This window comes from Muscardinus avellanarius (assembly GCF_963383645.1).
Source record: "Muscardinus avellanarius genome assembly, chromosome: 10".
Lineage (NCBI taxonomy): Eukaryota > Metazoa > Chordata > Mammalia > Rodentia > Gliridae > Muscardinus > Muscardinus avellanarius.
In genome coordinates this window covers 71,529,129-71,546,235 of record NC_137796.1, presented here as the reverse complement: position 1 = coordinate 71,546,235, position 17,107 = coordinate 71,529,129, and the positions used below count along the sequence as shown (strand labels likewise).

Sequence of the window (17,107 nt, the reverse complement as noted above, 5' to 3'; positions counted from 1 at the left end):
ACTAAGTTGCTGAGAGCCTCACTCAGTAGCTGAGGCTGGCTTTGAACCCGTGTGATCCTCCTGTCTCAGCCTCCCAAGTGCAGGGATTACAAGCGTGCACCACCATGCCCAGATATCTTTGAAGTTTTTTTTTGTGTGTGTGAAGATTTAAAGAAGCTTATTAAAAGATTGAAATACAGAAAATAGAAATACAGCCCCATGCCAAAATGGCATGGGGGGGTGACTCGAAATGAATACACCCTCATTTGAAGTTTTTAAGAAAAGATGTGTAAGAGAGGAAAGCAACTAAATCTAGAAATGTTCGGTTTAACCAAACGCAGCAGCCAGGTGTGGTGACATAAGCCTTTAATCCTCATACTTGGAGGCTGAGACAAGAGGATTGCAGGTTTGAGGCCAGCCTCAACAACTTAGCAAAACCCTATTTCAAAATAAAAAATGAAATAGCACCGGGGTGTAGCTCAGATATAGAATATGTTTATGTGTGCAAGGGAGTGTGTCTGTCGAGGGGTACGTGTTTGTTGGGAAGCGTAGGTACCTTTGTGTAGGGCCATGTAGCACATGTATAACATGGATATGTGTGCACAGCATGTGTTTAGATGTATGCAGTATAGACCATGACCATTTTTTTTAATTAAAAAAAAAAAAAAAAACTCGAGCCGGGCGTGGTGGCGCACGCTTGTAATCCCCGCGCTTGGGAGGCTGAGACAGGAGGATTGCGCAGGTTCGAAGCCAGCCTCAGCTGCTTAGTGAGGCTCTCAGCAACTTAGTGAGACCCTGTTTCCAAATAAAATATAAAAAAGGTCTGGGAGTATAGCCCGGAGGTAGAAAGCCTCTGGGCTCCATCCCCAACAACACAAACACACACACATACACACACACACACACACACACACACACACACACACACAAAACTTGCCTATTTGTTGTACAAAATGCAGAAAAGGTCAAGGGATCTCCATGAAGGACACCGTAGTTTTAGTGGACATTGTCGTTATCACACTACCATATGTTTTATTCTACCTGCTGTTACTCGAAGTGTCTTAAACTTCACAAATCCACTGGATTTGTCAGCTTTCTGTCACCGTGACCGAAGTCCCCGAGAACAGCCCAGGGGAGGCGAGGTTCATCTGGGTCGAGGTTTCAGAGGTCCTGTTCCATGGCCGCCGACCCCGTTGTCCCGGGCCTAAGCTAAGGCGGAGGATCCTGGCGGAAGGCCTCGGCGGAGGAACGGTGCTCAGCTCATCACACCGGGAAGCGGGAGGCGGGGGAGAGGCCCCGGGAGAAGACAGCCGGTCCAGGGCCCGTGCCCGGGTCTCCTTCCTCCACGCAGGCCCGCTGCCGAGGCCGGAGCCTCCGATCCCAGCGCTGCCCGGAAACAGCGCCTCTGAACCCTGCCGCGGGGGCCGCGCTGTCCACGCGAGAGCTTTCACGTGTGTGGCTCTGGGCCTGGAACCCAGGCATTTACTTCCGAGCCACACCCCGCTCTTTTGATGCTGAAATAGGGCCTCACAAAGTTGCTGAGGCTGGCCTCAAACCCGCGATCCTCCCGCCTCTGCCTTCCACGTGCTGAGAGTACAGCTGTGCACCACCCTGCCTGGCTTTCAACACAAGAGCCGTTGGGGGATATTTCAGATCCAAATCGTAACACCAGCCTAGTCGTTTTTTTATTTAAGAATTAGTTCTGTATGATTTTCCTTTGAAGTTTGTTATGACATGTCTTATGTCACAGCATTTGCTAAGTTTTATAAATGTTCTTTGTGCTTTCAAAACAGTATGCCACTCGGGTGGCTGTCTAAATACCTTTTAGAGCAGATTATATTTAGGGGGATACTGGGGATTGAACCTGGGGCTCTATACCTCCCAATTATATCCCTAACGCTTTTTTATTTTATTTTTTGAAGTGGTCCCATTAACTTGCTGAGGGTATCACTAAGTTGCTGAGGCTGGCCTTGAACCTATGATCCTCCTGATTTAGCCTCCCAAGTATTAGGATTATAGGCGTGTACCACTATGCCCGACCTGGCTTGATTTTACATTTTCTTGTAGCTATGTTTAAAGAGAATACAAAGAACCAGGTGAATTAATTTTTTTTTTCTGGGGTATTTGCTGTTTTGGGGATTGAAGCTGCGGCCTTTTACCTCTGAGCTACACCTCTAGGCCTTTTAACTTTATTATTTTTTGTTTTATTTTTTTGGTATTGGGATTAAAGCAAGGGATGTGCTACGTCTGAGCTACACCCCCCAGCCCTATTTTATTTTTATTCTGAAGCAGGGTCTCACTAGGTTGACGAGAGCCTCACAGCTTGCCGAGGCTGGCCTTGAACATGCAATCCTCCTGTTTTAGCCTCCCAAGTACTGGAACTACAAGTGTGCACTCCCGGCTTGGTCAGATTTTTTAACAGTACTTCTCAGAGTTTTTACTTCTTACTCCTCTTCATTTGCTCATTATATCAATGGCTATTAGAGATACTGTGTTTTTTTTTTTTAATATTTCAGGCTGGCTGCTGCTTTTTTTTTTTTCACCCCCAGTACTGGGGATTGAACTCAGGGTTGTTCTACCTCCAAGCTACACTCCTTTTTTTATTTTGAAACAGGGTCTCTCTGTTGATAAGGCTGGCCTCAAGCCTGTGATCCTCCTGTCTCGGCCTCCCAAGTACTAGGATTACAGGTGTGCCTCACCATACCCAGCTGGCATTTCAGTCTTACAAGTTTAATCCTCCCAGATAGCTCTGGCAAATCGAGCCCTTGGTGGTTGCATTCTGAGCCTCTGTCTGCGGAGGCTTTTGCATTACATTGTGTTTTGGTAAAGAGGGACACAGCTCCCGCTTTCTTTGGTTCCTTTTTTTTAACGTATTCTCTGAATTTCTCTGTGGTTCTGTTTCCCGTAAATAGTCTACAGCTGATCATCATTTTCCTTATACAGCATGAGCATTCTTGTTGTTTAATCACAATGTCTAGTCCGTTCGCATCTTTTCTCTGGTTTATTTTAATTCATCTTGTTTAATAGTGTATGCTGTTCTCCCCACCCGCCTTTTTGTGGTACCGGAGGCTTGAATGCGGGGACGTTCTACTTCTGAGCAATACCCCTGGCCCTGTTTTCTTTTTCTTCCTTATGAAACAGGGTCTCACTAGGTTGCTGAGGGCCTCACTAAGATTCAGAGGTCAGCCTCGGACCTGTGGTTCTATCTCAGACCCCCAGGTACTAAGCTAGAACTGTGCACTACCACACCCAGATGTGTTGTCCAATTTTTTTTTTACTTGTCCCTTTTTATTTTTTGCTTCCTTTTGAATTTATAGGAGTTTTTGCTTCTGCCCCGACACACTGTATTTTTTTTTTCTTTCCATGTCTTTATTCCGTAGTGGAACAGTTCAAGGTATTATATCTTCCTAAAATGCTCTGTGTGTGTGTGTGCGTGTGTGTGTGTGTGTGTGTGTGTTGTATTTGGGGGGTATTAGGGATTGAACCATGGTGTCTCCACCCCCAGCCCTTTTTGTTTTGAAATAGGCTCTCACAGAGTTCCTGAGGCTGGCCTTGAGTCAGTGACCTTCCTGTCTCAGCTTCCCAGATACTGGGATTATAGGTGTGCACCAGGGTACCTGGCCTTTGCTTATCTTTAACGGAACTGGTTGCCTTGCCGGAAACCTTCCCCTGCCATCTGCAGCCTCGGGCCCGCAGAAGGCACGGCCGGGACCTGGCTCTTCCTACAGAGCCAGCGGGTCTCGTGCTCTGCCCATGCCTGGTTGGGGCGGAGTCTGCCCGCCTGTGGGCGTGGCTCCCCCCCTGCCCTGTGGCTGCCCCACGCGCCGCTGTGAGCAGCCTTGGCCAAGTTAACCGCAACTTGCAGTTCGACTCGGCTGACAGGCGCAGGGAGGGGCCTGGCTGTGGTGCTGAGGGGCCAGGTGCGCATTAGGGGTGTGTGAGGTGTGGCCCTGGCGCAGGCTCAGTGGCCTCCTGTCCTTGTGTTTGCACCTTCCTGGCCTCGCAGAGCGGTCAGTGTCGGGACCCCACCTGGTCATGGGAACAGTTCCAGGTGACTCTTTCCTGTGCAGCCAGTGGGTCTCAGGGTTTCAGGGGCCAGGTCTGCCAGCCCGTGAGCATGTTCCTTCGTCTGCTCTGTGACTCCCCACACTTCAAGGCCTCAGCCAGGCGGCTCCTCCTTCGCCCAGGGTGCTGGCGGGGCTCTTGCCCCTCTGTGGTGTCTAGACAGACTCTTCCCAAGAGTTTTATGAAGCACCCAAGGTCCTTTCTCGGGGCTCTGTGCATGCCTCGGTGCAGACGGTCGAGCAAGGACCGTGGAAGGGATTTGTGGCATTAAAGCCATCCTGATGTGAATAGCATTGAGTTTGCCCTAGAGAAATGTAATCATAAGAAGTCAGCCGGGCGTGGTGGCGCACGCTTGTAATCTCAGTACTTGGAAGGCTGAGACAGGAGGATCACAGGTTTGCAGCCAGCCTCAGCTACTTAGTGAGGTTCTCCACAACGTAGTGAGACTCTGATTCATACTAAAAAGTTAAAAAAAAAAATAGGGCTGGGGTTGTAGCTCAGAGGTAGAATGCCCTGGGTTCAAAACCCAGTACCCCCCTGTCCCCCACACACATGGTCAGTTGTCAAAAAGGAAAGTCGCTTGTTGAGGGCTGGGGGGGTCCCCTGTCCCTCTCTATCTGGGACAGCCCTTCCTGAGCCTGCGGCTGCAGGCATGGCTCTATGTACACTCGGTAGTCCTGCCTTGCCTTGTGAGGGCATGCCACATCTGCACAGAAAGGGTGAGTCCAGAGAGGCCAGGACACCTGCCCCAGGCCGCACAGCTGTTTGGCGGCATCCTCAGATTTCAGCGCTGTCCCTAGCACCAGTCCTCTGTGGCTTACCATCGCCGTGCCAGTCTGTGGGTCCTTGCTCTCCGTGGCCCTCAAGAGGACTGTGCTCCTCCTCGTTTGGGGAGGCTCCTGTGGGGTGTCTTGCCCCACTGCACTCTGTTTTCTGGGCCGGCTCTGGATGCTGCTGCCCGTCCTACTGCCGCAGACCCTGTGGACCAGTCTCCACAGCTGGGGACTGAGGGCTTGGCACCCCGCAGAGAGTCCGGCTCAAGCTTCCCCTTGGGTCCCTTCAGCCAGTGGGACTCCGTGTGATGGGAGGTGCCCGGAACAGCTGTTGGCGATCATAATCTCCTCTTCTTCTGAAAAGCTTGTGGAGTGACTAAGAGTTGAATGGAGGTAGCGGAGCAGGTGAGAGCGAGGGGGCGGCGGAAGAACTGGAGGAGATCCCGCAGAGAGCGCTCAGCATCCTGCGGCCGCCGCAGAGGCCTTTCAGCAGCATGGGAAAGAGTGGGCTGCCGCGGGTGAGTCAGACCGGCAGGCCTGCAGCAGAGGCGGGAGCAGTGAAAGCGAGAGAGAGAGAGGGAAGGGCCGTCCTGCTCTCCCAGAGGGGCCGGGCGCCCTGCCTGCCGGGACTGCCCCGCCCAGCTGTCTCTGGGGTGTCCCCTGCCTCCTGGAGATTGGAAGGGACCCGGGACTGGATGGCAGCTTGTGATCTTGGCCTGTCTTTCTATTTAAGCAATCATGAAGTGGGCCTATCTCACGTGCCCTGTCTTAGGGGAGCTTGATACTGTCTTCCAGGAAGTTTAGCGTAGAAAAAAAAAAAAAGCTGTAGGGAGGGCTGTGAGGACAGAAGTGACAGCCACCGTAACCAGCACTGACCGTGCACCCAGTGAGTGCTGCTCTGTGCTGGAGCCTCACACGTGGGGCTGTGGGTGAGCTTCAGGAAGACCAGGCGCATCACCTCTTCCAGTTCACAGTCGAATAGCAGGCCCAGAGAGGCCGATTGTTTTCTCCAAGGTCACACAGCAAGTTAACATCCAGCCAAAATTTGGTCCCACTGTGCCTCTGTGCTGTGAGAGCTGGCCCACACACCACATGTCACTGTATGGACAGCAGGCCGCAGAGCGGTGGTCTACCCCGTGCCAACACCTCTGTTCCCGTGGGGACTGGAGACGTGGCCGGCCTCCTTGTATTCCCCGCGTTGCTGCGTGGGTGCGTTCCTTGAGGCTAATCTCCCAGGCTGAGGGCTATGGCTTCTCTACTCTTCTGCTCTGCCTGGTCCTGGCCAAGGTAGGACGCTTGCCCTGTCCCCAGACAGCAGCCCTCCGGCTGGCTCATCAGGCGCGGCTGCACGAGGCCTTCCCTGGCCGTCCTCTGCTGCTGCATGGCCGGGGCCAGTGTCTTTCTTTTCCTAAGGGACTCTCAGTGTATTATGAGACTTGTCCTCAAGAACTCAGAATCAAAGAGCCTTTTTGGAAGCTGGGTGTGGTGACAGGTATCTGTAATCTAATACTTGGGAAGCTGAGACAGGAGGATCTCAGGTTAAAGCCAGCCTCAGCAATCCAGGGAGACCTTGTTTCAAAATAAAAAAAATAATAAGACCTTCTGAGTTATGTCTCAGAAGTAGAATGCCCCAGGATTCAAATCTGAGTATCCCCTCTCCCTTAAAAAGCCCCCCTGCAGACTGGCAGGTGGCCGTTGTCTGTGTTACTCTGACACAAAGGTTCTCTTTGTCACCAGGCTGTGTCCTCTGGCACTTTTTCTCCATGCCCCTGCTGTGGTCACCTGTCCCCACCTAGTGTCACTCTAGTGCTGCAGGCCTGGCTTGGGCCCCTGCCGGAGGGAGGCCTGTGCGTCCTTCTCCGCACCTCTCCTGGCTTCGCAGAACCCAGCGGGCTGGTTAGCCATGGAAGAGACTGGACTGGGCTCCCAGGGCGCCTGGTGGTTGCAGGGTTCTTCTGGGAGACTGCACCCTGGTGCCATGCCGGGTGGGCTCTGGGGCAGCAGTAAGGTGGGCCCATGTGGGCTCCTATAACATACCAGCCACCTTTGGGTAGTAGAACACCCAGGGCCTGGAGTGGCGAAGACGTACCGCACACACCGGCACATACGCGACAGACATTCATGCACTTGTGACATGTGCTCTCTGCAGAGAAGCTGCCACCTTCCCTGTGTTCTGTCTCTATTCTGTCACCTGCCTGGGACTTTTTCTTTCTCCAGCAGCGTTGCCTCTTGGCCCAGAGCCCTAAGCCCTGAGCCCTTTCCTTTGCCTGCAGGGAGGCCTGGAGCAGACAGAAGTCTTTCTTCCATGCCTTGGTAGCAGCCCCACAATCTAGGAGGAGAATCCTCCCTCTGGTCCTTGGTCAGGCCCCCATGAGCCCAGAATTGTTTGAGGTGGGGAGGCGAGGGCCACGGGTGAGTGGGTGCAGGCTCTGGGTAGGGGTGCGGGGAAGCAGGCAGCAGGGCATGCCGCAGGGTCGCAGGTCGAGGCCAGGTGCTTGCTACAGTGAGGAGGGGCCTGTCATTTCCCACAGGAGAAACTTCCCAGAACTCAGCACCGTGGGGTGTGGCATGGGGCCCGCAGGATCTTTGCTGTCCGGGACAGGCTTCCTGAGCTGCCTCTTAGCCGTTTAAGATTCCTTAGTTGGACATGGTGGTACGTGGCTGTAAACCCAGTACTTGGGAGGCTGAGACAAGAGGATCACAGGATTGAGGCCAGCATCAACAATTTGAAACCGTGCCTCAAAATAAAAAAGTATATCTCTGAGTGTAGCAGCCAGCATCAACAATTTGAAACCGTGCCTCAAAATAAAAAAGTATACCTCTGAGCTACACTCTTGGGTTCAATTCCTGTACCACTAAAAATAAATAAATAAATTAATTAATTAATTAAATAAATAAAGATTTAGTTCCTCAGTGGAACTGGGCCTGAGGGGCCATGAAGGAGGCGGTGTTAAGGCAGAGTTGTGAGGAGAGATTGGATCTCATGGGCAGGAATGAGTGGTGCTGGGCTCAGACTCTGCTTTGTACCCCTCCACCCATCTGACTTTTATCCCACTGTTTTCTAGGTGTGTGTGTTTTTAAACTATTGGAGATTGAACCCAGGGGCAGTCAACCTCCAAACTATTACTCCCAGCCCTATTTAATTTTTTATTTTAATCTGCGATCCTCTTGCCCCAGCTTATCAAATACTGTGATTACAGGCATGCGCCGCCACACTGGTTCATACTCCTTGGCGTGAGAGCGGCGCTGGCCTCTGGGTTCTTCTCGGCTCTCCCACGCCACTGCCTGAGCCCCAGTTCCCCGCCTCCCAGGGCTCGCAGCGCCTGCCCGATGCCTGTGCCCCCTGTTTGCTGCTGTCTGTCCAGTGATGGACACCTGTGGCCTCTGCTGGCCTTGCTGCTCCAGGGCAGGTTCCGCAGGGCCAGCCTGTTGCTGTGGGAGGAGGGATTGTCGAGAGGCCCAGGCACCGGGCTCAGGCCGTGGGTTTGGATGCCTGGGGACTGGTGATTCTGTGGCCTGTGCCTCAGTTTCCCCTTTGGGGACCCCCCCCACACACACCTGGACTTGGTTTTGGAATTCTTCCCCGTTTTATGATCGGCTCTTTCCCCCACTGTGCACTCTGCTCTGCACTCTCAGTTTCCTCCAGTGTGTGTTTGTTTGTTTGTTTTTGTTGTTGTTGTTTGTTTGTTTTGGTATTTTTGGTACTGGAATTTAACCCAGAGACACTCTGAGGTATACTCCCAGCCTCATTCGTCCCTCCATTGATTGATTGTCTAGTGCTGAGGAACATACCCAGAAGCAGTCTGCCTGCAAGCTACACCCTCAGCCATTTTTTATATTTTTGTTTTGAAACGGGGTCTGCTAGGTTGTTGCTAATAAGGCTGGCTTCAAACCTGAGCTCCTCCTGCCTCAGCCTGGCTCTCCCTTTGTTTCTTCGTCACAGTGGACCCAGGGATAAGCCGAGCCGCTGAGCACTCACCACAGGCATGGGGGTGCCCTTCACGCCCCCTCTGCTGGGCTCAGGTGGGTCCAGAGGCCCCAGCTCCTCAGCTGACTTTGTGGGCGAGCGGTCTCTGTTATCTTCTCATTGCCGTTAATTCCATGATGCGCGAACTCCATTGCTCACAAGCAGGACTGTTCTGTACCTGGAGAAGCACCCAGTGGAAAACATCACTTTGTTTGGTACCTCTCACGCAGTCTTGAAGCCTTCCGTGGGCACAGCCCGGGTGCCTGTTTGTGCAGCGATGAATCGCCTGCATTTGCTCGAGTGGAAATGAAGCGAACTTTACCACAAGTGGAATCAGTCATTAAAAAGTCGTTACCAAATCACACCAGCACAGCGCCTGCTCTTCTGCTAATGACAAAACAATTTCTCGAAAAGGTACAAGCAACAAACTTGCCATTGCCAGCCATTGCTTGCCCGGAGACGTAATAGAAGAGAACCATCGTGTAGGGCAGCAGTTTGGAGATTTATTGGTCAATAAAGGAGACAATTGCAGCTTGTTTATAATAGGAGATCCCCCGCCCCGGCCCCCGCGCGGCCTCGACACCCTGGTAATGATAACTCGGGTAACCAGCTTGAGACGATAAAAGTCAATGGGAAGATATAGGATTTCAATAAAATTATGACACTCCATAAACCTTCCCAGGGAAACAAATTTTCCCCAGATATGTGACCAGTTCCAGTTGGATTTGTAACTTTAATTTCTCACTTATTGAATTTTTTGTCGTCGACTAATTACAGAGACCACGCCGGGGTGACAACCACGTCTCTTGCTTGTGAGGGAGGAGAGGCCAGACAAAGCAGCCCGAGGCTCCGGGGGCTCCATCCACCCAGGAAGAAGGCAGGGTTTTTTGTGTCCTGGCACTGCTGGGCTCCCCCACAAGGCAAGGGCCAAGGAGAGCAGGGTGGGAGACGTCTGGTGCTGGGAGCCCCTGACCTGCTGGTTGGTTTCTCCTGGGGGACATGGCAGGCCTTCAGCCCGCGCAGCACAAGCTAAGAGAATACCAAGAGGAAGGGGGCCTTGGCACGGATGGTCTGGACCCTTCTTTTGCTCCCCAGGTGGTCTGACTGAGCAGGTGGCCATCGGAGCCACAGATAAATCCTTTGAGCCGGGGGAAGGAGAGGGAGGAAAGGTCTGACCAGCCCTGCACAACCTCAGTATCCCTGGCCAGCAGGACCCGCCCAGATGAGCTGCAGGGTCTGCCTGCACCGGGGACACTGAGGTTGTGCAGGGCTGGTCAGACCTTTCCTCCTTCTCCTTCCGCAGGATGTGTGTGTGTTGGGAATAGAATATACCAGTGAGTACATAGAACCTGCTTCCTGGCTCCATAACTGGCTAGTATTACCAACATTATCACAATTCTGGCTGGGAGCATGCCTGTAATCCTAGTACTTTGGAGGCTGAAACAATGGGATTGAGGCAAGTTTGAGACTGGCACTTATTGAGACCCTCAGCAACCTAGTGAGACCCTGTTTCAAAACAAACAAACAAAAAATATAAAGGGCTAGGCGTGTGTCTTAGGTAGAATGCTTCTGGGTTCAATCTCCAGTATCACGTGTGTGCGCACAGACACACACACACACACACACACACACACACACACACACACACTCTCACACTCTCCTGTCACTTTGTGAGCAGCAGTTGTTTACAGGGTATCTCGCTGGACACTTTCTCCATGACAGTATTGATCTGCACAGCATCCTTAATGACCCTTTTTTACTAAGAAAGGAGCTAAGACTCAAGACAACTAGGTAGCCAGCCTCCAGGCAGAGCTGGTGTTTGAGCTGGGGGCTTAGAGAAGCCGTCCCTTTTGCCCTGGGTTCCAGAATCCTTAAAGCTGCTTCCAGAAGTGGGGCGAAGGCCCCGGAGCACACCAGCAGAATGTCTGCGGTCCCACTTAGAATCAGGCACGCCCAACCTGCAGGATCTGGACACACGTCGTGCAAGAGCTCAGGTTTTTGCATGCACAGGAGGTGGAGAATCTGCACTCGGACACTCCTGGGCTTCTGAAGGAGGGCTTTGTTGTCTATAGTTGTATAACCCACCAGGCTGGGGAGAGGCCGACCAGGTGGAGGAATCCTCAGCCTGGGCCTGGGACTTTGGGGGTGAGCTCTTCCACGGAGGTGCAGTGTCTGGGACCAGAAGGACTGAACAGCCCTGTGCTCTAAAGAGAGGAGGAGAGCTAGGTAGCCAGCCCCCAAGCAGCAGGCATCCATAAGGGAGGACCAGGCTTCCCCAGCAAGGTCGCTGCCCTTCTTGGCCCTCTGTGGCAGCTCACTCTGGACCCAGGGGCATATTCTGTCTCCACAGGCCTCCCTGCTGGCTTAGGGCAAGGCTTTGCCTTCAGTCCGGCATCTGATGGAGGGATCTGCCCCAATCGTGACCGTGACCGGGGAAGGCACCACCCACATCTCCCAGGGCCCTGACTTCCTGGCTGATACTGTCAACCTTTATTAGCATTTCTAGCAGGGAATAAATGAGCAGTAATCTTTGTTACAGCTCTGAGAATTCCTCCTGCCTGCGGTCAGCCTGTCACTCAGAACACCTGGGCTGCTGCTTCACAGACTCCCATTTTATGCCAACAGGAGGCAGGGTGCTGGGTGTGGCTGGTGGTACGGTGATACCCTGGCGACCTCAGGCGTCTGTGATGAGGCACTCGCTGGGACCACAGTGCTTTTAGGGGGCGCCCCGGCCTTTCACTCAGAAGCTTGGGGCCAGCTGGACAGAGCACGCTGCTTCCAGTCCCAGTGGGTCTGCGGTGACCCTGCTCAGATGGGCCACTGCCCTGTCCCCCACCAGACTGCCGGCTCCTGTCCTTGCTCCACGTATGACGGTCAGAGGTCTGGTCAGACGTCATGGCAAGGGGTTATTTAACCCAGCACAGGCTGAGTGAGCACCGAGACCAGGGTGGGTTCTTGGGTCCGGCGGCTCTCTGGGGTGGGCTCTTTGGAGGTGGGTCTGTGTCCTTGAAGTCTCTGAGGTGTCCCTGAGGGAGCCCCCCAGGTTCCTGTCTCCTTGTTCCTCTGAGCCCATCACAACCCCCTGCACCTCGGTCCCTGACCAGCGTCCTCTGCCCACAGGAGCGGGACGGCATGCGCGCCATCCTGGGGTCCTACGACAGCGAGCTGACGCAGGCCGAGTACTCGCCTCAGCTGACTCGTCGGCTGCGGGAGGCGGAGGACATGGTGCAAAAGGTGCACGCCCACAGCGCAGAGATGGAGGTGAGTGCGCTCTGCGGGCGGTGGGCAATGGCCGTCCTCCCCGGACCGGGATCGCGGGAGGATCCGGATGGCCAGGGCTGGTCACTTTGCATGGGTGATGGCATCGGGCAGTCAGAGGGACCCACACAGCCTCGCCCAGGCAGGTGGCGCAGGCCGGCAGGAGGCATGGCCTCCCCTGAATAGTGCTGTCTCCAGGTGCCTCATAGGTGGCCTGGCGCACGGAGAGGACTCAGGCCCGACACCCTGCGTGCGGTGACCCTGGCCGGGCAGGTTCTCCTCGCCTGTGTCCCTTTCTTGGGGGAGCTGCAGGGTCCAGGTAGAGGGCAGCCTCAGCCATAGTGTCTGTTTTTCTTGCCGCGGACACCATGTCACCTCACGTGCCCTGTGTGATGTCCCCGAGCCCTCCTCTGGTGAACTGTGAATGAGGGAAGTGTGTCTTAGAGCATGTAGCCGGCTCCTCTGGCACTGTGGGCTCCAGGCTCAGTGTGTGGCCATGTGTGATAGGACCCTGGCAGGGGCCTACATCCCACTCCCTCCAGCAGGACAGGGCTCCCCAGGAAAACAGCCAGAGTGAGAAATGTGTCTTCCCAGGGAGAAGAGAAGGGGTTCACTGCAGTTCTTGGTAGGGACAGCACAGTCCTTCGGGTGTGGCGTGGTCCCTGTCCCGTGGACATGGGGTGGGGCGTCATGGTTGATGCCACAGTGGCTGACCCTGCCGGCACCTGCTCTGCTCTGCACCGGCCCTTTGCTTCTATCCCTAGAAGCAGGTGCTGTTGTTATTCTGGTTTTCCTGAGGCCGAAGCGGAGGCCCAGAGGGGTCCAGGGCCGTGCCCAGGTCCCTGAGCTGTAGGGCTGATGCTGGAGGTCCGCAGGCCACGGCACATGCTCTGCATGGCCCCGCTGCCTGTTGGCCTGCAGCCCACCAGCCCTGAGACCTTGGTGCTCGCAGTCATCACACTGGGCCTGTACCCACAGTGTGCTGGAGATGAAGACAGGTACCATAGCCCATCACACGTGCAGGCCCCTGACTCCTCATTCACCTAGTATCTGATCACCTGTGACGTCCCACAGGACAGATGGCCAGGGCCTAGCAGGGCAGAGGCACCTACCCTGTGACCACGGTTACTCCCCAGGAAGCGTAGCGGGCTCTCCCTGGCCCAGGCTCATTCCAGTGAGCGTCCGGCAGGGCTCCACACCCTTTGGAACTGACGTTTACTAATAAACACCCACTGGCTGATGTTGGGAGGTGCCATGAGGCGGAGGAGGCTCCTGTGGGGTAGGGGCCAGGAGCTACAGGCACAGGTTGTCCTGGGGGCTGGTGAGCCCAGGGAGAAGAGGAAGCTTCTCCTGAGCCATACCTAAGAAGGTTCAGGTCACCCTGCGGTGAAGTGGGCACGGGCTGTAGAGGCTTGGGTCTGGAATTGACCTGGGTGAGAATGGCCAGCTCTGCCAAGGGAGGCTGTGACCCAGGATGTCCTAGCATCCTTTCAGCCTCGTGCTTACGCCAAGGCCCCCTGGGGCTCCGCGCTGTGTCCCCACCTGGGGGACAGTGCTCACTGGCACCCTTGGTGAGGGAGGTCCTTGGGCCCTGTGCTGACACTTCAGTCTGAGGTCCGCTGACGCTACTGCTGCTTACAGATCCACCATCCTCCTCTGAAAGGTTATCTCTGGCCGCACGGAGCGAAATCATCGTGAATCCGATTGCGTTAATAGCCATCTTATTACAACACATTTGGCGCCATATGAAACATTAATGAAGATTTGCGGGGAGCGCCCCCTGACACCTTCCGTCGTCCCTGCCATTTTTCACATTGAGAGATCCCCGTCTGTGCTGGCCATATGCGCTCGACGCAGGTCATTACGAGCCCAGCATTTGGGCACAGCCAGCGCCGTATGTTCTGGTGTTCCATGTCGCGTGACCGGGGCGACCAGATAACGCTTGCCTTGCGCCTCACTGGGGCAGTGTGGTGGGCCTCAGCCACTGCCCTGCTCCTGGGGGGCAGTGGGGGACTTTCCTCCTCCCTTTGTATCATGGGACGAGCAAGGGCAGGTTGCCCTACTTCTTGCCTGGCTCCTAGAGCCACGAGCAGACTGGTGGGTATGGGGCTCGGAGGCCCAGCTAGAGTCCGATCCGCTGGTACCAGCACCAGCCATACCTGCTGGCATTGAGGGGCCCAGTGGGCATTCTGGGACAGGCGGGGCTGTGGAGCCTGGGTCCCTGATCTGGCCATCCCTCCTGTGCTTAGGCCCCATGGGCCCCCCAGAGGCCTCCCTCCTCTGGACCCAGGCTGCACCAGGCCCACGGTTGTGTTGGAATGGAGACCAGCAGATGATGCCCCTGGTGGACAGTGGCTCTGCGCACCTCCCAGCCCTCCTGGCCAGGCCCTCCTGTGCCTGGAGCCAGTAATAGTGCCTCCGGCTCCTTGCAGTTTGGAGTGGCCACTTGTTCTGGCTGGGCACTTGGTCTTCCTCAGGGTTCCTCCTAGTGGAGCACAGGTTTCCCTAGTGGAAACTTTCCTCCCTGGCCGTGCTGCTCCCTGGGGACGGGAGTAGAGCCCAGGGTGGCAGCACCCTAGCCCGTGGGAATAGAGAAGCAGTGGTCCCGTCCGGTGTCTTTATCCATGCTGGGTGGGAATCTGTGCGCCTCCTTACTCCACTAGGTGGCAGCAGAGAGGCCTGTGGCTTGGGGTGGGGTGGACAGGTTTGAAGGCCCAGGGCTGGGGAAGAGCCTCCAGAGAGTGGAGAGTGGGTTTCTTCTTGGCCTTGCTTTCTCTTGCTCGTCCAGTGGACCCCTGTCTCCTTCCCTGTCCCATCTGGAAGCCTGTGCAGGAGAGAAGGCTGCCCTTCCCCCACCCCCTGTTCTCTCTCTTCCTGATCCCCTGGGTCCATCACCCTCTGACCCGGCCTGTGCAGTGGTGCTGAGTCAGGTGCCAGACCCTGTGCTTGCAGAGGGAGGAGCTGTTCCTGGGGAGTCTGGTGGAAGGAGCCATCTGGGCTGCATCTCATGGGAGGTGGGCCAGGCTAGAGGAGCTCCCAGTTAGGCCCCTGCCTGGCCCAGCATGGCTCCTGAGAGGCACCTACCAGTTACTTGGTGGCTGCCACCCCTCAGCAGGGCAGTTCCTGCTGACTTAGCACTGACCAGGTGAGGTGTCAGGACTCTGTAGATATCTGAACTTCCTGGGCTCTGCATTTGCTCACTTTCTGGTGATGGCCTCATCCTCCAAGAGGGCTGATCAGCTGCTAGGAGCAGGCTAGGGGTGAGGCAGCATGAGTGCTGTGGGGACTGGGGGGGTCTCTTCTTTCAGCATCGGGCACCACCAGAGAAACACCACGTGCAGAGCAACACATAGGTGGCCAGCTGTTTTCCTATAGTTTGTGGAAGGTAGGACTTTTGAGAGAGAGAGAGAGAGACAGAGACTGAGACTGAGACTGTCTGTCTCCTGGGAATTGAACCCAAGTACATTTTACTACCAGCCTTTTTTATTTTTTATTTTGAACTAGGGCCTCACTAAGTTGCTGAGGCTGGCCTCCAACCTGTGATCTCCTGTCTCTGACTCCCAAGTTCTGGGATTACAGGGGTGGGACATTTCTACGAGGAAATATGACGTAGACATTAGGAAGACAGGAAAGTGCCCGAGGTACATCCACTCCCGAGCTGCCGGCCTGCACCCTCTCCGGGCAGAGACTGCATTCCATGGAGGCCTGGGCCCGACCTGCAGGGCCCCTTCTGAGCTTGGCTTCAGGTATGGTTGCCTAGGCAACTTTGGAAGCATAGAGCCCACAGAGGAAGGAGCTCTTAGGTGCCCTCTCTCCTACCCGCCGCTCAGCCTTCAGAGACAGCCCAGAGGGCAGGGCGTGCACGCCGCTTGGGTGGCTTCTCAGAGTGTGCTGCTGGGTAGCAGTGGGACCGTGCAGTCCTGAGAAGGCTCAGCGCACTTCACCCCACAGTTCGCTGATGGCCATTGGTGCAGGGCTGCCGCTTTTGGGTGGGTTTAGTGAGTGGGTTATTTCAGTTATTTATTAAATAGTAGCGTTTCCTATATCACAAGCTCTGGAAACCACCCACACCTGAAGAGCTTTAAAAGCTGCTCTGAGCCAGGCATGGTGTACCATCATACCTGTAATCTTCTGAGATTGGAAGGCTGAGACAGGTGGATTGCAGAATTGAGGCCAGCCTCAGTAACTCAGCAAGACTCTTAGCAATTTAGCAAGATCCAGTTTCAAAATAAAGAATAGCAATAAAAAAAAAACTAGACTGAGAGTATAGCTCAGAGCTAGAATGTCCCTGAGTTCAATCTCTGGTAACAAAACAAACAAACAAACAAACAACAACAACAAAAAACAAAAAAAAAAGCAAAAGCTGCTCTAAGTTGCGTGTCAGGAGATTATTAGTTGAGGCTCCTATATTGACCCATGGTTAAAAAAAAAAGTCAAGTGACTTCATGGAACTCATGCTTTGAAGGGCCCTGAGCCTCCCGGATGGACGAATGCCACTGTGGCTGAGGTGCCAGTGCCTTTCAAGGCGCAGGCGGTTTGCAAGGGGCTCCCACAGTACGTGGGAGCCGGAGGAGCCAGGCTTGGTGGCGCACCCTTGTACTTGGGAGGCTAAGACGAGGATTGCAGGTTGGAGCCAGCACACAGAAACTTAAGGAGACTATTTCAGGGTAATAAATAAAAAGGGCTGGAGGTATAGCCGAGAGGTAGAATGCTCCTGGGTTCTATAGTTCCATCGTCAGTAACACACACACACACACACACACACACACACACACACACACACACACCGCCATAGTGTGGCTGATGTGCATGTGGGGATCTGCTGTCAAGGAACAGGTCCTGTGCCCCCACTCCACAGTATTGTGGTCCAGGAGGAGGGCTTCAAAGAAGTGGGTGAAGGATGCTGCTTACGGGCGGGATCCGGGGTGTCCTCATGGGTGCAGAGCTGCTCTCCCCCAGCGCTCACTGCCTCTCTCACCTCTCCCACTTCATTTCTTCTGTTTGCAGTCTTTCTCCCTTCTTTCTTTCTTTCTTTCTTTCTGTTCTCTCCTCATGTCTGATTGCT

The 17,107-nt window shown here is 54.5% G+C and overlaps 1 protein-coding gene across 1 annotated transcript in view; it reads left to right on the top strand.

Moving 5' to 3' along the window:
* The window catches only part of MAD1L1 (mitotic arrest deficient 1 like 1), a 359,183-nt gene that overhangs the window by 183,677 nt on the left and 158,399 nt on the right, over positions 1–17,107 (top strand). Inside the window, exon 11 of the mRNA XM_080704077.1 lies at positions 11,905–12,045. Coding sequence (XP_080560203.1) covers positions 11,905–12,045 — 141 coding nt within the window. The remainder of the gene's footprint in view (positions 1–11,904; positions 12,046–17,107) is intronic.